The sequence below is a fragment of the Pan paniscus genome, chromosome 5 (genome assembly GCF_029289425.2).
Source record: "Pan paniscus chromosome 5, NHGRI_mPanPan1-v2.0_pri, whole genome shotgun sequence".
Lineage (NCBI taxonomy): Eukaryota > Metazoa > Chordata > Mammalia > Primates > Hominidae > Pan > Pan paniscus.
The window spans coordinates 83,870,801-83,895,120 of NC_073254.2; the positions used below are offsets into that span (position 1 = coordinate 83,870,801).

General features: G+C 40.4%; 2 protein-coding genes across 4 annotated transcripts in view; one reads left to right on the top strand and one right to left on the bottom strand.

Moving 5' to 3' along the window:
• Positions 1–24,320, top strand: part of LOC129398006 (protein eyes shut homolog) — a 573,864-nt gene that overhangs the window by 492,241 nt on the left and 57,303 nt on the right. The gene's annotated exons all lie outside the window — the stretch shown is intronic.
• Positions 6,977–19,101, bottom strand: LOC129397990 (zinc finger CCCH domain-containing protein 11C-like). Of its 2 annotated transcripts, none has more exons than XM_063605335.1 (2): positions 13,733–19,101; positions 6,977–13,348 (listed from the first exon to the last, which is right to left on the bottom strand). In XM_063605335.1, exon 2 carries the CDS (start codon positions 13,141–13,143, stop codon positions 10,918–10,920), a length of 2,226 nt encoding a protein of 741 aa, XP_063461405.1. In that variant the 5' UTR covers positions 13,144–13,348; positions 13,733–19,101; the 3' UTR covers positions 6,977–10,917. The 2 variants fall into 2 exon arrangements, with proteins under 2 accessions (XP_063461405.1, XP_063461404.1); XM_063605334.1 differs by having other exon boundaries at positions 6,977–13,652.

The window sequence follows — 24,320 nt, forward strand, 5'->3', positions numbered from 1 at the left end:
TTCATTGAGTGGTATGCATTTATGTATAGTAGAGTATTCTCTATGTATCTTAATGTTCAATAAACATTAAGATACAAAAGCTCAAACTTTCACCCTATCATGGTATTTGAGAGAAAAAGACAAATAAAATTAGAATGTCTATGAATTAGAAAATTCTGAATAGAAGTAGTAAAACAGTCTATTACACTGGACCTCAGATTTGACATGCAGTAAACTACTCAGCAGACAACTGGTGATTTTCAGTTAAGTATGAGGCACAGGTATTAATGTATCCCTACGGCTACAAAAGTCAGAGATGATTATGTGTGCTCTGTGAGATTCCATTCATTTGAACGGGTATTCAGTGGGTGGTCTCAGCAAATTCCATAACTATCAAGCATTGGAATGAGAAGTGTTTTGGTGATATGATTTACTTTGAGTTATCAATCAATTTAATCAAATTAGTCAAAGTTATTTTGACCAGGCTTTGGAGAAATGTAAACAGTGACCCTTCCGTATGGGATTGTTAGTTGATACAGGACTGAAGTTTTACCCTGATAAACAGACCTTCAGAAACTTATTCCATGAACAAAAATCTATGTGAGTGAGCACAGTTCCTGAAAATGTTCCCATCATCATCATTGGCTATGTCCCATCCTTGGGTACTGAATAAATGATGTTCTTGGAGTTCAGTAGATACAAGATTTCTGAAGAGCTAGCTGCAACTCTCTTAATGGTGTAACTCAAGGATATTAGGTTTTAGCTGGAAAACACACACACACACACACACACACACACACACACACACACACACACACATACCATAAGGGGAAGTCCAAAGAAGAGAAAGAGGGTTGAGTGCTTTTGAACCTTTAAGGATTGATGAAGACACATTAAGCAAATGTTTAAGACTTTCTTATCCTGTTTTATGCATTCAATGGATATATGTTGAGTGCCCTCCATTTCTTGTGACAGGCACTATTCTGAGTGCTAGGAATGATAGAGCAGGAACGAAAACAGATAAAAACCCGATTTCATGGAGCTTATATTTAATTGGAAGAGACAGAATAAAAAACTTTTAAAAACCTCTCTTAGAAGTAATGAACGCTATGGAGAAAAATCAAAACAAGGATTAACAATTGTGGAGGGGGGGTTTTGATTTTAAATGGGGTGATCATTGAGAAGGTAACATTTGAGAAAGTACTTGAAGGAGGTAAGGAAGCATGTAAGCATGTATACACACACACGCACATACACACACACACACAGATAGACACACCTGAAGGAAGAGCAACCCAGGCAGATGGAACAGCCAATGGAAAGGCACTAAGTGGGGAAATGTTTGGCTTCTGTGAAAAACAGCAAGGTCAGCAAGGCTGGAGGGGAGTGGGTGGTGGATAAAATTTGAGAAGACAAGGACAATAGTCATTGCAGAGGGTCTGATCAGATACCACCTTGCAGGCCATTATAGGACTTGGGCTTTTATTCCTATTAATGTGGGAAGCTCTTGGAGGCTTTTGAGCAGAGGATAACTAACATGCTCTGACTTATGTATTGAAAAGACTGCTTTGACTGCTACATTGAGTACAGACTAAAGCTGGCTGAAAACAGAAGCAGGGAGACCAGTTAGGAGGCAATTACAAGGCCACGTAGGAGATGAGGTGGCCTGGGCCAGGTGTTTGCTGTGAAGATACTGAGAAGGGATCAGATTCTGGATATACTCTGAAGGTAGAGACAAAGGGTATTTAGTAGGTAGACTGTTATTTAGATAGTTTGAACAGCTAACGTGAGAATAACAGAGGAGTCAGAAATGACTCCAAGATTTTTGGCCTGAAACACTGGGAAGATGAAGTTGTCATTTATCGAGATACGGAAAACTGCAGAAAGACCATATCTGGAGGCAAGATCAGGAGCTCAGCTGTGATCACAGTATGTCTGAGATGCCTAAAGGACACCCAGATAGACAGTTGAATAAGTTTTGAGTCAAGGGAGAATTCGGGGCTGATCCTTTAAGCATGTGTTAATCACGCATGTATGGGGTCACTTCTTTACTCTAAACCCTCCTATAATTTCCCAGATATAAACTAGGGAGCTGTCAACATTTGGATGGTTTTTAGAGCCATGACAAAAGATGGGATTACCAAGTGAATGAAAGTACCCGAAGAAAGACAGAAGAGGTACAAGAATAGGCCCCGGGTGACTCCAACATAATATCTCACCAGCCCTACCTATGGGGAAAAAATATCCCCCAGGGAATAGGCCAGGGCCATCTAGACTTGTAGGGTTCAAGATGCTCTTTAAGAGGTGTGAGGAAAGCTGGAGTTTGCCTTTGTGTCCATGTTGCTGGTGTTCCACGAAACAGTAGGGAATCTCTACTACCTCATCTGGGGGTTGAGGACTGGAGTAAAGCAAAACAAGCAGCTGTTAAATTAGGGGAAGTGACAACGCAGTGATAATCTGAAGATCCCAGGTCTTCAGATGAAAGCTCCCTCCTAAAGAGCCAGAATTTAACTTTGAGATTGGCATATATTCCAACTGGTTACAGGAACATTGAACTAGGTATCTCCCAGTGGAAAGGAAAACAGAAAGACCTGTTTAACGTTGAAGCTCTGCCCCCATGTTCCTGAGAGCATACTGTGATAACTGTGACCATAGAGAAAAGAAAAAGCCAATAGCTGAAATGAATCAGGTTGTTGGGGGCCTAAGATAAGTAAGTGCAACTTGTTTACATGTAAAACATTTGTCTTGTCAATTTGGGCATTTTATCTGGAAATTATCCAAAGCAGCAATTATCTAGAGCTAGCATGCTAGACTGTTTATCCCTAGACATGGGTGGGGGATGAGGGGATAGAATGCAGGTTTTCATGGCACTTATAGAGTGTGGGAGGTCTCTTTGTTTTGTATTTAAGAAAAAGAATGCAAAATTAGGCACGGGGCCATGGAAGTGACCTATGCGAGTGACGGCCCTAAAGCTATAGTTTTCCTAACTTCACAGAAAATCCACCTCTGACCCTAAACCCAGATGACAGAAACCTTGGGAGCAATAACTGATCACTTAATTTATCATGACCAAGTTTATCTTACAAGTGCCAGGAAGTATTCAGAGTTAGTCAGGCATCATAGGAAAACTCTCCTTTATGTCTATTTCTCACTCAAAGGTATTCAAATAAAAGGAAACATATTAAAGGCACTTAGATAAAGGAAGGCATAGTAAATATTCTTGTTCCATGAAATACCATCTTCTAACCACCTTAACAGATGCAACAGTTGAACAATCTAGCTGTGCTCCGCTGATATTAGAAATACTGTGGTCTGAGCCAAAGGACCAGTGATGGCATCAGGAATTATGTCACTGGCTATATCCTATATATATGTTTACCAGATAAAATACATGATATCCAGCTAAATATAAATTTCAAATATACAATAAATAATTTTTAGCAAAACTGTACCCCTACATACTTATGCATAGGACATACTTATACCAGAAAAGCACTCGTTTTTCTGAAATTCACATTTAACTTGGCATCCCATATTTTTATTCGCTAAGTTTAGTAATGCTACCTACACTGATTTCTGCTTTGGGATACATAATGAGTGATAATTTGGAGAGCCTACTAAACAGAAAATCAAAGGGACAGAGGATAAATATTGTATTAGTAGGTCACATGGTTGCTTCCAACATTGGCCCTGACAGTTATCGTTACTCATATAATAATACTCAACTGTCATATCAGAATCTGCAAAAGGGGGCTGAGGGTTGTGCAGAATTCGTGCATATTTAATTGACACAAATTAAATATTAAATATTAATTTAATTAGTAAAAACTATTCACTTTTAACTAATGAAAAGGATGGAAACGCTGCTTTTGTAAATGGGCAGCATTATTGGGAACACAATATTCTACTGCGTTCCCCATCCATAAGTCAAACCATCTGTAAGTCCAGGACTAAGTGTTATCTGTAATTGCTTAAAGTGCAACATTGGTCAAATATGCATAAAGCAGCTAATTGTGAAATATGAGTAATGGGTCTATTTGTTCAATGGGTAAAACTCACTTATCCTCCTTTGACATAGAAAATAGGATTAAATGTAAAACTTATGTCCCAGCTCATAGAGAAACTTACCAGAAACATGTCCAAGTACTTTGTTTACCATCCAACCCTTTTAGTTATATATCTATGAATATTAATATTGTAGTACTTCATACTTTTTAAGTATTTATAGATATACGTATCGCTTCTCGGCCTTTTGGCGAAGATCAAGCGTAGTATTTATAGATATACGTATGTTCTTTTATTCCCTCCTCAAAAAATAATATTTTATTTATCATCCCCATTAAAAATTATGTATTCATTTGACAGATATTTAATGGGTATCGATTATGCGCTTGGAAAACAATAGTGAACACGACAGGAAAAGTTGGTCATTACAGAACTAACCTTCTAGTAAGAAATAAATAATATTTTAAAATAATAACAATAAAATTTCAGTTGGCAATATTGCCATGAAGATATAAAACAGAGCAAGAGAGACAGTGGCTGCTATTTTAGCTAGGATGGTGAAAACCCATTTGAAGTGGTAACACTTGAGTTAGACATGGAGCTTATATGATAATGATAAACCAGCCAGTGGAAATGGGAATCGCTCGAGAAATGGAGCCACTCCTTGGAGAAGAAATGAGCTTAGCAAATGAGCTGCTCATAGAACAGTAAGAACTAGATGACTGTAGCAGAATGAGAAGGGTGTGGAAAGAGCTAAGGTTCAGATGAGGCAGAAGAGGTAGACACGGCAAGGTCACGTGGAGCCTTGAAGGGCATACTGAAGAGTTTGGGTTTTTTTATTTCCTTGTTTTTGTTTTTGACTAACCAGGGTTAGTCAAACAGACTAACCCTGGCATAGTGTGTGAGGGAGGGAACTTCACAAGAGTGTGGGTACTCGGAGGCAGGCAGGATCATTGAGGGTCATCTTGGAAGCTGGTCACCACTAATCCCAGATATATCTATAGATAGATAGATAGATAGATAGATAGATAGATAGATAGATAGATAGATTTAGACAGAGTCTCACTCCATCACCCAGGCTGGAGTGCAGTGTCATGATCTCGGCTCACTGCAACCTCTGCCTCCTGGGTTCAAGCAATTCTCCTGCCTCAGCCTCCCGAGTAGCTGGGATTACAGGCACATGCCACCTTGCCTGACTAATTTTTGTATTTTTAGTAGAGTTGAGGTTTCACCATGTTGGCCAGCCTGGTCTCAAACTCCTGACCTCAAGTGATCTGTCTACCTTGGCCTCTCAAAGTGCTGGGATCACAGGCATGAGCCACCATGCCCAGCCAAGAGTTTGTATAGTCCAGTGCAATGGGAGGGACCTGAAGGGGTTAGAGCAAGATAGTATTGTGATCCAATGCATCCTGAAAGGATCAATATGGCTATTCAACCAAGAAAAATTGAACAGGGATCAAGGGGAGGAAGACAAAAGTAGAAGTAGACTGGAGGCCAATTGTCTAGGCAATAGATGTTGAGGCCTTGGATGTCACTGTGAAAGGGAGAGAAGTAGTCACGTCTGTTTGAAAGTAGGATCAATTGGACGTGCTGCTAAATTGGCAGTAAGAGGCAAGGGGAAAGATACATAAAGGATAACCATAGAATTTTTACCGGGAAGCTTGGTTGCTATTAACTGAGATGGGAACTGATGTTCATTAAAATTAAAACACATTCCCATAATCACACTTTAAGTACCAGAGCAAAGATTCGAATTCAGTTCTTCCTAATGCTCCAATATTTTGGGGTTGGTGAGCTGATTAATGTCTACTAGTGTGCTTACTTATTTAAAAGTCCCCCTTTTAAGCTATAAGCTCCTCAGTGACAGAGACTTGGTGATATCTGATATCTAGTCGTAGGAACCAGAGGCACATGAATAATGCTTTTTTGAGAACATTTGTAACAAGATATGACAAGTCTACCAGGCCCCATGTTTCCCGTCACCCTTGGCTGATTCACCAATTTTTTTCTTTAAGGCAGCTATAGATGCTTTCTATAGTGTTGGTTTTGAATTCTGCTATGGAAGTACAATGGTCATTTCAGAGGCCTGCAAACTTTCCCCTTCTAAGGAAGTGTATGGGTGCAATTACGAACATATGTTAACGGAAATAAAACACATGCTAATTATTTCCCTACACGCAAAACCGTCTTGATGGAACCATCAACAGCCTTTATTTATTTGAGGAAATCTAGCGAAATAATATCTCATCAGCTATCTCATAACATTCTGTATTTGATTACCAGTTGAAATACTCCAAACTCCACACTAGTTTTTTTCTAATTTTTTTAACCCTATAGGTTTTAATACCATGCAATTCTCAACCCCTGCATGACTTTTTTCTCCTTGTAAACAATTAGGAGCCATCTGGTTCCATGGATTTCCCGATCCTCCTGAGAATTTAAACTTAACACACCAAAAGGTTTGATTCGCCCAAGCACTACTATTACATTATTCAACTGGTTTTCTAGTCTTGGATCTTAAACAATATCTTCCTTAGAAAATCAGAAGAAATTTTCTCTTCATACTTCATATAATCCTCTTGCTCTATGTATAATACTAAGCTTTGAGGACCTCCTCAAAGCTATCTTGAAATGATTTACCAAAATATTTGCCAACTTGCCTCTTTCTATGGCAACATATAACTCAAACTGTATCACTTTGTCAATCCCAGTTTTTCTAAGTACCTGTCAAAAAAATTCAAAGGAGTTGGAGTTAGATAGAAAAGGAAACAGATTCCCCTTGGCACCTGTTTGTGCAATGTTGAGCTATGTCTGGGTACCCACTTCAATCTGAAACATTTGCATTCCTGATAAATAGGGGGAATTTTTTCTGAGAAGGCTAATGAAAACAGAGATCTTTCTCACTCAAGATACTAATCAACTTAAAACACCCTGGCTCAAATCCCTTTCTGATAAACACCAAGATCTTATTATGTAATAAAGTTTATTGATATAGTAGTAAATGGCCCATTGAGATGTAGCCTAAGGAAAATTTCTTGGAGATTTTTATTATGGCATATCTGGTAAGAAAGTTGTTTTAAACTTGTCAGGCAAGACATTATCTAAAAGGCTCTTTATTCAGCCTGAGGCAGTGGCTCACGCCTGTAATTCTAGCACTTTGGGAGGCCAAGGCAGGTGGATCACCTGAGGTCAGGAGTTCAAGACCAGCCTGGCCAACAAGTGAAACCCTGTCTCTAATAAAAACACAAAAAATTAGCTGGGCGTGGTGGGATGTGCCTGTAGTCTGTCCCAACTGCTAGGGAGGCTGAGGCAGAAGAATCGCTTGAACCCGGGAGGTGGAGGCTGCAGTGAGCTGAGATCACACCACTGCACTCCAGCCTGGATGACAGTGAGACATCATCTCAAATAAATAAATAAATAAAAATAAAAGGCTCTTTATTCAATAAACACACTTATACACACATAGAAGTGGGAGAGTGGGGGAGAGAGAAGAAAACTTCCAAAGTTACCTAGGTTTTTGTTGGACAAGATGAGATACTATAATGCTCCTCGTTCTTATGATTTTTACTCCCCAAAATGAGGGGATAACAACTGAATTGTTCTCGTACACGCTAAAGCCACAGTCTCAGAAAAACATATCCCACAATTTAAAGGAAGAGTGCTGCTGATGGGTACAGAGGAGGAATTATCTTTCATACAATGCATTAAGATATTCCAAGTGATTTATGGATGTATTTGAGAATTAACGGATTGAAGCTCGTGAAAACTGCTAAGAGAAACTGAAAATGGAAACATTAGTTGTTCACATTAAATCTAAACATGTTTAGAGCAAGTTTAGGGACTGTCACTTCTCAATGTGATAGAATAACTGGTACCAAATCTGTCTCTCTGCTGTAAACGGCTAGGAAATTGGACAAAATACATGAGACAGCTGTTTTCAGACGTTAGAAAACAGACACAGCACAGAAGTGTGAGTCTTCAGAACAGGAAAAGAAATGAGGTAAGCCCTATAACCAACATGGCTTTCTGGATGTAGGCACTTCCAAGACTGCAGTAAGAGAGGAGGAACCATGACAAGGCAGATCCAACTTACTGAATTTAATAGACAGAGATCAGAGTTAAAGGAGCTAAAAGAGCTGAAATGTGAGGCACAGAGAGAAAGAACTCCAGAAATCTATACAGGCAGCTATCCTGAGTCCTTCATTGAATATTAGGCTACATATGCATGAAATGAAACTCTATGAGGCCAGGCAAAAACAGCTACTGGGATTTGTGAGCTGGGGGTTGAGTTGCAGCCAGCCAGAATGGAGGCATTGCTGACCACCCTGAATATTTCCTCGAGCCTCCTGAAGAGGCGTGCTTCAAAAGGATAATTAAATTAGCCCTAAAGAAAAACTTACTCTAGACGTATACTCCCAAACTTAAAAATACGCTTAAAAAGGATCAGGTTGAATGGTAAGTAACTGAACTCCCCGGCAAAACAAAATTCGGCTTTCCAGAGGAAGACTACAAAATCTAGACTTTCTTTTTTTTTTTTTTTTTTTTTTTTGAGACGGACTCTTGCTCTGCTGCCCAGGCTGGAGTGCAGTGGCACGATCTCAGCTCACTGCAACCTCCGCCTCCCAGGTTCACGCCATTCTCCTGCCTCAGCCTCCCAAGTAGCTGGGACTACAGGCACCCACCACCACGCCTGGCTAATTTCTTTCTTTCTTTCTTTTTTTTTTTTTTTTTTCCTACATCGGTTGTATTTAAAACACAAACAAGTATTTCTCTTTCTGTAAGGGCAAATGGTTCAAATAATGCGGAACACGAAACATTGACTAATACAAGTTTATTTTTTAAAAAAGCAAAAGAATAAAGAATATATACAAAAGGGACCTGGAATCTGTAAGCTGATTCCAAAAGCGAAATAAGTAGAAAATCCGTGGTGAAACCTGAACATTCTACCCCTGCTTTGGAGAAGGGCTATCATACAACATTCAGTCAGCTGAAGATGGATTGCTAGAGGTGTGTCGATACATAAATTTCAAGTCATTTTTGCTTGTGCAGAATCATCCCAATCTTAACAAGACTGAATGGGCAGTCCTGTGGCTTTCTTCCTTTTCCATATTCCCAACAAGGCTACGTGAAGTTCAACTCTTGATGAGCCGCTTACAACAGCAGTTCCTTAGGAGCCAACATGACAGGTGGGTCAGATTTCCCTATGAGAAACAAAACTGGCCACCTACAGCAAAATATCAAAATGGGTAAATCCTTCCTTCCTCTTCCTTCTGATTATATACAACATATCTCCTTTCAAGACTATTATTTCCGTCATGCTTATTCCTTCACAAATCTAAACCTTGAGGTGATATGAAGGAAACCAACATCAAGAAAAGAAAACTCAATTCAGAAATGAAGAAAACTGGCAGGTATACAATACACCCCCAGAGCATCTCAATATCCCTGGCACAGTACAATTCGGTGTACTGCTACAGCCCATAGATAAATATTGGCAGCTTGAATAAGCTCATTTTTTCCCTCAGGTGGTTAAAGGCCACCACATAAATACTGGGCAACAGGGGTTTGTTGGGAGAATTAGAAATAAAAAATTAACCAAATTTTGTCCCTGTGTTAATTCAATGCCAGCAAGGAGGCAAGTACTGAAGAAGAAAAGGGACAATTTTCATACGAAAAAAGAATTCCTCTAATCATGTCACCATCTCATATAATGAATCCAGGGAATCCCAGAAATAGAAAATTAGTTTCAGGGGACCCCTGAGGCACTTTAAAGCCTTTTAAAAAATTACAGTAATAATAAATTAGATATTGCTCTTCAGAGGCCAACAGAGCAGCAGAAGCATCAAGATCAGGTCCAAAGAGTTATGCCCACATTACAGGCTTCCTGAGCTGCTCAGCCCTCTTTAAAGCTTAGTTGAATCTCTAAATACCTTTACAAAGACATACAATTTAACGCAGACTGAGTGGGTATTTTTGTTTAGTGGTAGCATAAAATTTGGTCCTTAATGGTAGCAGCTGTCTTCATCCATTTCAAACTCAGGTAATATTAAGTACATCAAGACAATACATAAAGAATACAACAAAGGAGAAAAAAGCCAAAACTGACAAACACCTCAAGGAGTCATTAAGTTTGCTTACACCCTTTCACTTGATCTCCCTCTCAGTCTCTTTTTTGTGGAGAGAAGGGTATGACAGAACTTTTTTCTCAAAAGATGATAAACAATGGCATCAAATGGACAAAATGGTTATAAAGTAACTTTAAAAATCTGACCCCAAGGAATCCAGGACACATACAGATAATTCAGAGGTATACTTCTGATTTGGGGCAAATTCTAGACTAAAGAAATGATCGTCTCAGGTAAATGTTACAATAGATGAAACTAAGTCCAGTTTTTTGGCGGTTTTTTTTTTTAAAGTGTCCTCACTACCACCTTCAGCTATCAATCATTTCTCATAGCTCAAGCGGAAGGTCATCTTCATCTTTCCCAGGATCCAGGTCAACCTCAGCTTCCCATTTGCCTCCTGAAATCTCCCACGTTAGTTTCTCAAAATCATCCTCCACAGAGAGTGGGGGCTTTCCTGTTGAGGCAGAGCTGAGTCGGCGAGTTTTCATGCTCATTTGGGGTGAGGAAGGGCCAGACGCCTCCGGGGGTGAGGAATCTGAAGAGGACTGGGTTGGAGGCAGCACAAGACTGTCTCTAACCAAACACCGCATATTCTCACTCATAGGTGGGAATTGAGCAATGAGATCACATGGACACAGGAAGGGGAATATCACACTCTGGGGACTGTGGTGGGGTGGGGGGAGGGGGGAGGGATAGCACTGGGAGATATACCTACTGCTAGATGACGAGTTAGTGGGTGCAGTGCACCAGCATGGCACATGTATACAGATGTAACTAACCTGCACAATGTGCACGTGTACCCTAAAACTTACAGTATATTAAAAAAAAAAGAAAGAAAGAAAAAAAAAAAGAAAAAGAAAAAGAAAAAGAAAAAAAGACTGTCTCTAGGATTTTCTGCTTCAGGCACAGTGACTGATTTGTCCTCAGAGACAAGCAGGACAACAGCATCCACAGCTGCCTTTTTGGCTGGGGGTTCCTGTAGGACGCTGCTGGAGCTGAGTGGCTTCACAGCGGCAGTGACAGCAAGGTGCATCTCCACTGCCTTACGTTTTGGGGCCAATTTGGGGGATGACACAACTTTAACCACAGATTGCTTCACGTTCACTTTGGGTTTAGCTTCACCCCTTTTTTCCAAGGTCTGTGCTGCCCATTTCACATTCAAGAATGAGTCTGCAATCCCTGAGGTTTCTACCTCCACCTTCTGGGATGACTTTGTGGGAAGCTGCTTGGTCAGGTGCCATGTGATTCCTGGCACAGCAGTGAGCACTGGTTTCTCTGCCACTCGGGTATTGCAAGAGGCTACATCTCCCTGAAGAGGTGTCGAGACTGATTTTTCCCTCTCCTGCTGTTTCCGCATGCGCATCTCTCTCATGGTCGCACATCTCTTGACTTGAATTTTACTGATGTCAACTCCTGTGGTCTCAACTGAAGCCTCTGTAGCTTCCATTCTAATACGGCTCTGAAAATCAACTTCATTTCCTTCCTGAAGTATCTTCTCTTCTTTCCTCCATGTTCTTTGGGTGACTCGCAGCAGCAACCTTGCCCCCGGAGTGGCCTCATGTTGAGACGGGGAGCTGGTGCTGCTCTCAGAGCTCTGCTGCACCCTCAGTGCCTTCTCCAGTTTAATTTCTTCCAGCGTCTTCATGTGCACCTCCTGCATGGACTTTGTTTTACCTGCAGGCTCCTCTGATTGTCCTTTGCTGGCAACAATGGGTGGCAAAACTACTGTTTTTTTAATTTCACTATCAGTCTTTAGCTTCATGCAAGTTGTATCCTTTTTGCTTTTTTGTCTCTCTGCTTCCTGCTGCCTATGTTCTTCTTCAGCCAGGACCTCAGAGAAGGTTTTGATACGGAGAGTGGAGGAGCTTCTTGCTCCTGAAGTAGAATCATCAGTTTTTGAAGGTCCTTCTGTCTTGAGTTTAGTTTGCGATTCCCCATGTTTCTGACTGGCTCTTTCAAGAAGCATTTCTTCTAATGTCTTCACATGGATCTCACCAACTTTATTAACTTTATCTGTTGCGTCCTCATTATTTGGATCAGCTGACATGCCTAATCGCTCCTTAAGAGACTTGGAAACTTGAGCTGTCTTTGGTGTTTCGTCAGTGTTAGTTTCCGGAGCTTCAACTTTCTTCCCTAGCCTCTGTGCCAGGCTACGCTTTAATGGAGGATCACTGTCAGCGCCTGCCGAAAATTTTCGTTTCCCCAGTCTCTCAGTAAGACCCAATCTAACCAAGGGTTCTTCTCCTTGTTTGGTGGAGAGAGTTACTGTCTTCACCACAGTCCTGACATTTTCTTTTTCAGGACCTGGAACAGGCTCAGGGTGGAGCAAAAGACTGGAAACTCCTGAAGAACCCTCACCTTGCTTCTTAGATTTTTCCTTCATTTTCTCTGACTTAATTTCCTCAAGAGTTTTTATTCCAAAATGCAAACATTCACCTTGCTTTATATTGACTGCAGGTCTCCGGACAGAAGTCACTCGTAATCCATTGTGAACTTCAGGAGTTGGTTGCAGGGTAGGTGTTTTGGTTTCATCAGGAAACTGATCATCATCATCTTCATCATCATCTGCAGCATTAATTACAACTGGTGGATGCTTGGGGCTAGGAACATTTTCGGAACTTTCTACTTTCATAACGCTCCGCAGCTGAGGGGAAGGATTGGACTGGACAGACAATTTGTTCTGCTGAACTGAAAGTTGGCTAGCCTTCACTTCCTCTTCTGGTGACTCAGGCACAGTTGTGCTCGGAGGTAGGAAAAGGCCATCAACATATCGTCCTCTATTGTGATGGAAAGCGCAGTTTAATTTTTGACATCCTGTTGGCTGATTTTCCCAATAACAAGGAACTTCACTGCGTTTTTTATCAATCTCCATGTGCCGAAACCTGCACACCCGTCGAAAACAGCGCCCTTCTCGCCATAATGTGCAAACAGTTTCATTTCCTAGTGCAGCTTCACAGTGACGGAATGGGCAGCTGTCACCTTTGGTACATGTAGAATAGAAAAAAAAATAGCAGTCTTCTCCTTGATTAGGCATGCTGGGTAGATTCTTAGATCAGAAGTGGCTTCTTGAAACAAGCCACTGCTTCCTCAAAGCAAGGACAAGGCTCCAAGTCCTCGTGAAATGGGTTTAATCTTCCAAATGACAACTTGATCACAGAAATTGTCTTTAAACTGTAATCATTAGCTGGTTGCTCTCAACAGGAACGTCTGTGTCTTCACTGAGTTCCAATCTATTACGCCTGTAGGTCGAACCAACACTCAATCCATGAATTAATAATAATGAGGCAGAAAAAATTTTCCTCCTCACATTGCCAAGAAAACCTCTCAGCCACAATTCAAACACAGCATGTGTTTTTAAAACATCTCCCAACTACTGGGAGATTAAGTCCATTCAAATAACCTTTGTCAGACTGGAGACAGCTAGGGTTAGTTATCTCCTCAAAAACAAAACAAAACAAACAAAGAAAAAAAACAAAAAAAGAGTTCATTTAAAGATGAACTTGAGAGTCAAAGGATCATGAAAAAAAAATCCATCTTCCATAGCTGAACAATATAATCTGAAAAACAAAAAAAACATCAGTTTTTCAGTAAGATCCAATTTCTGGTCTTCAAGATTTCTTCACACTTAATACTAGTCAATTTTCCAGGAATTTTTTGGGCAGGGAATATCCCCAAATCCTAAAAAGCATCGCTATCTCTAGTTCCACAGCCTCCTTCTCAAGGTCCAGAATCAAGGCCTGGAAGATGTCAACACTATAGGCCTTCCCCACAGGAATCCGCACCGATTATGGGAGTTTAGGGGTGTTCTTCATTACGGTTTCACCAATCCTACAAGGAGTACGGAAGTGTCCCTGTTGCTCTTGACTCCCACGCTGAGGGCCAGGGGTGGGAGTGTAATGAGGGTGGGGAATGGGTGTAGGATACCGGAATAAGGTCGGTGGCTTTCTGTATGTGGAGTTTGAGACAAGCTCCAAAGTCGTGGGACCCGAACCGATGACACTATCCCCGACTCCCGCTTGCTGCTACGTCTTTCTTCTTGCTTGGCCGCTGCCGTCCGTCGTCCTCCGAGCAGCAGCAGCACTAGCAGAAAACCAAGACTGCCAGCGTCAAAGATGGCGCCCGGCTACAGGCTCCGCTCTAAGGCCCGGCCGGTAAAAGTGCCAGCACGACGCAGGGCGCGAGGGTTCTGGAAGACGTAGTTCCTCTATGACGCGATGCCTAAGATCTAATTTCATATATCTTTGGTAGAGACGGGGTTTCACCGTGTTAGCCAGGATGGTCTCGATCTCCTGACCTCGTGATCTGCCCGCCTCCGCCTCCCAAAGTGCTGGGATTACAGGCATGAGTTACCACACCCAGCCCCAAATCTAGACTTTCAATAAAATATTTACAATGTCTAACATCCTAACAAAAATTATTTAAAATGCAAAGGATCAGCAAAGTACAAGCCATAACAGGAGAAAAATAAGTCAATACAAACAGATTTTTATATTTTAGCCTCTTACACTTCCAGGCCTTCCAATGAAATAAGAAGAATCATATTTCTTGGCCACCATTTTAAATCATGTTAATCCATTTCTCAGAATACTGCATCTGCCAAAAAAAAAAAAAAAAAAAAAAAAGGCTTTCATACCCTCTACTAGTTTTAATCCCACAAAATCTCCGTAGTCTTACAGAGCACTGCCATGGGTTGAGTTGTCCAACAGCAGACCTGAAACAATGTTTAGCGTTTAGTATATTTCTAGGGTATCCCTTGGGACCAACAGCTGTGAAAAGAAGGGGAAAACAATTGAGCAGAGGGAGAAGTCAGGTTGTGATGCAGACCTGATTGCCTTAGCCAACTCCACAGGAAGCTGTAGGTGCCTGCTGGAGTTGCCTCACTTAGGGTGAACATGGCCCTCCATCAGTCACTGCATGCCAACCTTTGAGGGGATGGGGGTGGTGGCCTTAGCTAAGGCCACCTTTTTCAGGCCACCTGTTTAAGGCCACTTGTTAAGGGCCACCTTAAGGCCACCTGTTTAAGCTGCACCTCTGCAGCTAAAAGAATCCCTGAAGGGGCTGAGCCCTAGAGGCTATCTACTGGCAGAACTATAACTGGCAGAAGGACAACATGTCCTTCTGAGATGCACATCTCTGTTTCTACCACCATCTATCCCATGTGCCACTTGGATCCACTTCAAGGAGCCAAATGTGCCACTTGAATACATTCAAGGAGCAGTTCCTCCACTGTACCAAGAGGCATCTCTTCCCAGTGAAATCTACAATAGGGGAAGTTAATAGGAGGAACTCCACCCCTGCTTCTGCACCAGTCCCAGGGCTGCAACTGATACTCATCATCTCCTTCCTCCATTATCCATCTGGATTCCTCCTATATCAGGCTGCAGCTCTGCTAGTCTTAGTAGCTTACCTGATGGCATGAACTAGACACTCATTTCTGAGGGACCTGAGCTCCTGGTCACCATGCCCTTATCAGGCTACATGTGCTTTTGTCTTCTCAGCACTTTCTATTCCTTTTGGAATCTCTCATTGGCTGACTCGCAGCCCAAATTCTCCCTCTTGACTTGAGTCCCTTCAGCATGTAGTCCCCATCCATTTTTTGTGTGTGTTATTTTTATTTTTTATTTTTTCCCCTGCATTGCATCCTTAGGCAGCTCCATTTACACTCGCTAGTTAATTCCTTTCTTTAGTCTTTCTGTCAGTTCTTCCCCATCTCCTTTTCCGTTCTATTATTAGGCATCACAGAGCTACAAAAGATCACCTGTGAGACCTAGACTCTCTTTAGAGGGTAGGAAAGGCAAAAGAGTAGGGGAGTTGGGGAAATAAGCTGGCAAACAGAAAATTTTTCTTGAAAAATTGGATGGCTGGGGGAGAAGGAAGCAAAAATTCCCAGCAGACCAGGAAGTCAATAGGAAGGCATTCTAGCTCTCTTTCAATGATTATGTCTAGCTCAAAATATGGAGTGAATACTTGTTGAGATAACCAAGCAGCCACTTCCCTGTTTAACAGACTACTTTGAGGGAGGGAGTCCTACACTCACCTCCCCTAGCAAAGCGGCATCATTCCTCTTTCAACCAACCATCCATCTATCTGTATCACTGATTCAACAAATACTTATTGAGTGTCTACAATGTGCCAGTTCAGAGAATGTTCCATGATTATACAGAAGAAATTTTAAACTCCTGTTTGGACATCATCTTAATAAAGACACAAATATAATTCAACAATGTTTTTGAAAATAAGAGGAATAAGAAGTAAGGCCAAGTATCAGGACAGTACATTTAAATGTTTTCGGTTCTTCTATGGAAAACTGAAGACTTTCAGATTCAATGAACAAAACCCATGATTTGCTAAAATAGAGTGGCATTTTAATTTAAAAAAAAAATATATATATATATATTTTGAGATGGAGACTCACTCTGTTGCCCAGGCTGGAGTGTGGTGATGTGATCTTGGCTCACCACAACCTCCGCTTCCTGGGTTAAAGAGATTCTCCTGCCTCCGCCTCCCAAGTAGCTGGGATTACAGGCATGTGCCACGATGCCCTAATTGTTTTTTTGTTTTTTTTTGTTTTTTTTTGTCTTTGTTTTTTTGCATTTTTAGTAGAGACGGGGTTTTGCCATGTTGGCCAGTTTGGTCTCGAACTCCTGACCTCAAGTGATCCACCTGCCTTGGCCTCTCAAAGTGCTGGGATTACAGGCCTGAGACACCACACCCAGCCAAATAGTGACATTTTAAAAGTTTAAAAATATAAAGATAAAAATCATGTAAACATATATATATGTAAATACACAAATCAAAAGTAGAAAATAATATTAATATCAGAAAAAAATAGAATTCACAACAAAACTATTACCAGGCTGGGCGCAGTGGCTCACGACGGTAATCCCAGCAGTTTCGCAGGCCAAGGCGGGTGGATCCCTTGAGCTCAGGAGTTTGAGACCAGCCTGGCCAACATGGTGAAACCCCATCTCTACTAAAGATTCAAAAAATAGCCAGGCATGGTGGCACATGCCTGTTGTCCCAGCTACTTCAGTGGCTAAGGAAGGAGAATCGCTTGAACCCAGGAGGCGGAGGCTGCAATGAGCCGAGATCGTGCCCCTGCACTCCAGCCTGGGTGATGGAATGAGACTCTGTCTTAAAAAATACATATATATTATATGTATAAATTATATATCTTTTATATATATTATATTACATATAAATTATATATACAAAATATATGTAATACATATAATATATAAAAAATATATAATATATATATAAAATATGTATATAACCAGGATCAGTGGTGACCAGCCTCCAAGATGACCCTCAATGACCCTGCCTGCCTCCGAGTACCCACACTCTTGTGAAGTCTCCTCCCACACGCACTATACCAGGGTTAGTCTGTTTGAACAATAGCAGATGTGGAAGTGATGGTAAGTCATTTCTGAGATTAGACTTTGAAAGAGTATAATTTCCACGTTGAGCTCTCTTGTTCTCTCTGTCTCTTTGTGTCTTTGTCTCTCTCTCTCTCTCTGATCTATTGCTGGAAAAGAGGAGTGAGAAGGGGAAAGGAGTGAAAAGCAAGTTGCCATATTGTGAACAGTTCTATGGAGAGGGCTGCACGGTAAAAAAAAAAAAAAATGGAGCCTCCAGCCGGGCGCGGTGGCTCACGCATGTAATCCCAGCACTTTGGGAGGCCGAGGTGGGCGGATCATGAGGTCAGGAAATCAAGACCATCCTGGCTAACATGGTGAAATCCCGTCTCTACTGAAAATACAAACAATTAGCTGGGCGTGGTGGCGGGCGCCTGTCATCCCAGCTACTCTGGAGGCTGAGGCAGGAGAATTGCTTGAACCCCGGAGGAGGAGGTTGCGGTGAGCCGAGATCGCACCACTGCCCTCCAGCCTGGGCAACAGAGGGAGACTCTGTCTCAAAGAAAGAAAGAAAGGAAATGTAGCCTCCAGCCAAGAGCTAGCAAGGAATCGAGCTCTGTCGGTATCCAAGTGAGTGAGCTTAGCAGTGCATTCTCCAGCCCCAGCCAAGCCTTGAGACAATGGCAGCCCAGGAAGAAAAGCTTGACTGTGACTTTGTGAGAGATGTTGAACCAGCCAAGCTGCCCCTAGATTTCCTTGCCTCAGAAATTGCATGAGATACTAAATGTTTGTTGTTTTAAGCCACTAAGTGTTGGAGTAATTTGTTTCACAGCAATAGATAACAGAATCAAAGACATTCATTTTATAAAATATACAGACCGTAACAATAGGAAAACAAAAATCATACCAAAACTACAAATGAAAAACAGTATTTACAAGAATTGTTCACACATTTAACAGAATATTAAATGTAGCTTTATATTAGTAAAAATAAAACATGCCTTTAAATGTATAATTTTCTGGAGAAATATAAATGACTAAAAATTGACTCCAGATAATAAACTGAGCAAATTAGTAATCAGTGAATAGATTTAAGTAGAAAATCAAACACCTATTACAGATTTTTTCCATTATCTCTCCACAAAGATCTAGGTTTAGCTGCTCCAACCAATGAGTTCTTCCAACAATTGAGGTAAAATAAATACTTTGACATTTAAAAAAAGACAAAATCAGCCTTAAAATGATAAATTGATAGCATATCCTAATTGCTAAGCCTTACAAACATAAAGAGAAATCATAGTTATAAATATAGATACAATATTTATTCTATAAAATTTTCAAATTGAAATCCACACAGAATATAGTCTTTTCAACAAATGATGCTGGGTCAATTCAAGACACATGCACATGTATGTTTATTGCAGCACTGTTCACAATAGCAAAGACTTGGAACCAACCCAAGTGCCCATCGGTGATAGACTGGATAAAGAAAATGTGGCACATATGCAACTTGGAATACTATGCAGCCACAACGAAGGATGAGTTCGTGTCCTTTGCAGGGACGTGGATGAAGCTGGAAACCATCATTCTTAGCAGACTAATACAGGAACGGAAAACCAAACACTGCACGTTCTCACTCATAAGTGGGAGTTGAACAATGAGAACACATGACACAGGGAGGGGAACATCACACACTGGGGCCTGCCAGGGGGAGAGGGGCTAGGGGAGGGATAGCATCAGGAGAAATACCTAATGTGGATGATGGGTTGATGGGTGCAGCAAACCACCGTGGCACTTGTATACCTATGTAACAAACCTGTATGTTCTACACATACATCCCAGAACTTAAAGTATAAAAATAATTTTTTTAAAAAGTTGACGATTTAAAAAAGAAACGACCCTTACCACCCACCACACATGAAAATCCATTCTGGGTGATTGTAGATGTAACTGTGAAAAGTGTGAAAGAGAAAATAATAAAGCAATTAGAAGATAATCTAAGACTATAACGCAGATAATACCTTCAAGACTTTAGGACAGGTAAGGATTTGATAAATTGGGACCAAAAATGACTGTTCATAAGAAAAGATGGATACATTGGATGTTAAAATTAAAAACTTCTTTTCAACACAAACACCATTTAGAGACTACAAAAACAAGTCACAGAGTGAGGAAAGATATTTGCCACACACATAACTAACAAAAGACTTGCATCCAGATAAATAATTTTTAAACTTTTACAAATTAACTATAACTAGATAAATAATGCAATAGAGAAAAGAAGGAAATACTTGAGTGGACACTTCAGGAAAAGGATATCTGCATATTTTCAATCTTATTTGTAGTCAGAGAAATGCAAATTAAAACCTCAATGAGATACTACTACTATTTACCAAGGAGAATAACTAAAATAAAGAAGAGAGATAATCCTAACTGCTGACATGGATATGTAGCAATAGGATGTCTCTTATATTGCTGGTGGGAGTTAAATTGGGACAATGATTTAGGAAAACTGCTTACATTATCTACTAAAGTTGAACATGTACATACCTATGACACAGATATTGCACTCCAAAGTGTATATTCAACAGAAAGGGGATCATGGTAACCAAAAATATTTCCAAGAATGCCCAGAGCAACATGATTTATAAAAATGAAAAGCTAGAAACAATATATTGTGATAAATTCATAAAGTGGAATACTATGAAGCAGTAATACTGAATGAACCACAGTTATTATATTCAATAATATAGATGAATTTCACAAACATAATATGGAGCAAAAGAAGCCAGATGCAAGATTTATACAGATGATTTCATTTATAGAAAGTTGGAAAAGAGACACAACTGAACTCCAGTGTTAGAATGAGCGTAACAGTTACATTGGGGAGGAAGAAGGGAGTAGTGATGGGGAGGAGACATCAGAAGACTTCTGGATACTGGAAATATTATTTTTTAACTTGAGTAGTTTTACAGCAATGTTCATCCAAGGACAATTCATTGAGTGGTATGCATTTATGTATAGTAGAGTATTCTCTATGTATCTTAATGTTCAATAAACATTAAGATACAAAAGCTCAAACTTTCACCCTATCATGGTATTTGAGAGAAAAAGACAAATAAAATTAGAATGTCTATGAATTAGAAAATTCTGAATAGAAGTAGTAAAACAGTCTATTACACTGGACCTCAGATTTGACATGCAGTAAACTACTCAGCAGACAACTGGTGATTTTCAGTTAAGTATGAGGCACAGGTATTAATGTATCCCTACGGCTACAAAAGTCAGAGATGATTATGTGTGCTCTGTGAGATTCCATTCATTTGAACGGGTATTCAGTGGGTGGTCTCAGCAAATTCCATAACTATCAAGCATTGGAATGAGAAGTGTTTTGGTGATATGATTTACTTTGAGTTATCAATCAATTTAATCAAATTAGTCAAAGTTATTTTGACCAGGCTTTGGAGAAATGTAAACAGTGACCCTTCCGTATGGGATTGTTAGTTGATACAGGACTGAAGTTTTACCCTGATAAACAGACCTTCAGAAACTTATTCCATGAACAAAAATCTATGTGAGTGAGCACAGTTCCTGAAAATGTTCCCATCATCATCATTGGCTATGTCCCATCCTTGGGTACTGAATAAATGATGTTCTTGGAGTTCAGTAGATACAAGATTTCTGAAGAGCTAGCTGCAACTCTCTTAATGGTGTAACTCAAGGATATTAGGTTTTAGCTGGAAAACACACACACACACACACACACACACACACACACACACACACACACATACCATAAGGGGAAGTCCAAAGAAGAGAAAGAGGGTTGAGTGCTTTTGAACCTTTAAGGATTGATGAAGACACATTAAGCAAATGTTTAAGACTTTCTTATCCTGTTTTATGCATTCAATGGATATATGTTGAGTGCCCTCCATTTCTTGTGACAGGCACTATTCTGAGTGCTAGGAATGATAGAGCAGGAACGAAAACAGATAAAAACCCGATTTCATGGAGCTTATATTTAATTGGAAGAGACAGAATAAAAAACTTTTAAAAACCTCTCTTAGAAGTAATGAACGCTATGGAGAAAAATCAAAACAAGGATTAACAATTGTGGAGGGGGGGTTTTGATTTTAAATGGGGTGATCATTGAGAAGGTAACATTTGAGAAAGTACTTGAAGGAGGTAAGGAAGCATGTAAGCATGTATACACACACACGCACATACACACACACACACAGATAGACACACCTGAAGGAAGAGCAACCCAGGCAGATGGAACAGCCAATGGAAAGGCACTAAGTGGGGAAATGTTTGGCTTCTGTGAAAAACAGCAAGGTCAGCAAGGCTGGAGGGGAGTGGGTGGTGGATAAAATTTGAGAAGACAAGGACAATAGTCATTGCAGAGGGTCTGATCAGATACCACCTTGCAGGCCATTATAGGACTTGGGCTTTTATTCCTATTAATGTGGGAAGCTCTTGGAGGCTTTTGAGCAGAGGATAACTAACATGCTCTGACTTATGTATTGAAAAGACTGCTTTGACTGCTACATTGAGTACAGACTAAAGCTGGCTGAAAACAGAAGCAGGGAGACCAGTTAGGAGGCAATTACAAGGCCACGTAGGAGATGAGGTGGCCTGGGCCAGGTGTTTGCTGTGAAGATACTGAGAAGGGATCAGATTCTGGATATACTCTGAAGGTAGAGACAAAGGGTATTTAGTAGGTAGACTGTTATTTAGATAGTTTGAACAGCTAACGTGAGAATAACAGAGGAGTCAGAAATGACTCCAAGATTTTTGGCCTGAAACACTGGGAAGATGAAGTTGTCATTTATCGAGATACGGAAAACTGCAGAAAGACCATATCTGGAGGCAAGATCAGGAGCTCAGCTGTGATCACAGTATGTCTGAGATGCCTAAAGGACACCCAGATAGACAGTTGAATAAGTTTTGAGTCAAGGGAGAATTCGGGGCTGATCCTTTAAGCATGTGTTAATCACGCATGTATGGGGTCACTTCTTTACTCTAAACCCTCCTATAATTTCCCAGATATAAACTAGGGAGCTGTCAACATTTGGATGGTTTTTAGAGCCATGACAAAAGATGGGATTACCAAGTGAATGAAAGTACCCGAAGAAAGACAGAAGAGGTACAAGAATAGGCCCCGGGTGACTCCAACATAATATCTCACCAGCCCTACCTATGGGGAAAAAATATCCCCCAGGGAATAGGCCAGGGCCATCTAGACTTGTAGGGTTCAAGATGCTCTTTAAGAGGTGTGAGGAAAGCTGGAGTTTGCCTTTGTGTCCATGTTGCTGGTGTTCCACGAAACAGTAGGGAATCTCTACTACCTCATCTGGGGGTTGAGGACTGGAGTAAAGCAAAACAAGCAGCTGTTAAATTAGGGGAAGTGACAACGCAGTGATAATCTGAAGATCCCAGGTCTTCAGATGAAAGCTCCCTCCTAAAGAGCCAGAATTTAACTTTGAGATTGGCATATATTCCAACTGGTTACAGGAACATTGAACTAGGTATCTCCCAGTGGAAAGGAAAACAGAAAGACCTGTTTAACGTTGAAGCTCTGCCCCCATGTTCCTGAGAGCATACTGTGATAACTGTGACCATAGAGAAAAGAAAAAGCCAATAGCTGAAATGAATCAGGTTGTTGGGGGCCTAAGATAAGTAAGTGCAACTTGTTTACATGTAAAACATTTGTCTTGTCAATTTGGGCATTTTATCTGGAAATTATCCAAAGCAGCAATTATCTAGAGCTAGCATGCTAGACTGTTTATCCCTAGACATGGGTGGGGGATGAGGGGATAGAATGCAGGTTTTCATGGCACTTATAGAGTGTGGGAGGTCTCTTTGTTTTGTATTTAAGAAAAAGAATGCAAAATTAGGCACGGGGCCATGGAAGTGACCTATGCGAGTGACGGCCCTAAAGCTATAGTTTTCCTAACTTCACAGAAAATCCACCTCTGACCCTAAACCCAGATGACAGAAACCTTGGGAGCAATAACTGATCACTTAATTTATCATGACCAAGTTTATCTTACAAGTGCCAGGAAGTATTCAGAGTTAGTCAGGCATCATAGGAAAACTCTCCTTTATGTCTATTTCTCACTCAAAGGTATTCAAATAAAAGGAAACATATTAAAGGCACTTAGATAAAGGAAGGCATAGTAAATATTCTTGTTCCATGAAATACCATCTTCTAACCACCTTAACAGATGCAACAGTTGAACAATCTAGCTGTGCTCCGCTGATATTAGAAATACTGTGGTCTGAGCCAAAGGACCAGTGATGGCATCAGGAATTATGTCACTGGCTATATCCTATATATATGTTTACCAGATAAAATACATGATATCCAGCTAAATATAAATTTCAAATATACAATAAATAATTTTTAGCAAAACTGTACCCCTACATACTTATGCATAGGACATACTTATACCAGAAAAGCACTCGTTTTTCTGAAATTCACATTTAACTTGGCATCCCATATTTTTATTCGCTAAGTTTAGTAATGCTACCTACACTGATTTCTGCTTTGGGATACATAATGAGTGATAATTTGGAGAGCCTACTAAACAGAAAATCAAAGGGACAGAGGATAAATATTGTATTAGTAGGTCACATGGTTGCTTCCAACATTGGCCCTGACAGTTATCGTTACTCATATAATAATACTCAACTGTCATATCAGAATCTGCAAAAGGGGGCTGAGGGTTGTGCAGAATTCGTGCATATTTAATTGACACAAATTAAATATTAAATATTAATTTAATTAGTAAAAACTATTCACTTTTAACTAATGAAAAGGATGGAAACGCTGCTTTTGTAAATGGGC

Coding starts and splice junctions, on each gene's coding strand:
- LOC129397990 (XM_063605335.1), bottom strand. CDS start 13,143: ATGCCTAATCAAGGAGAAGACTGCTATTTTTTTTTCTATTCTACATGT.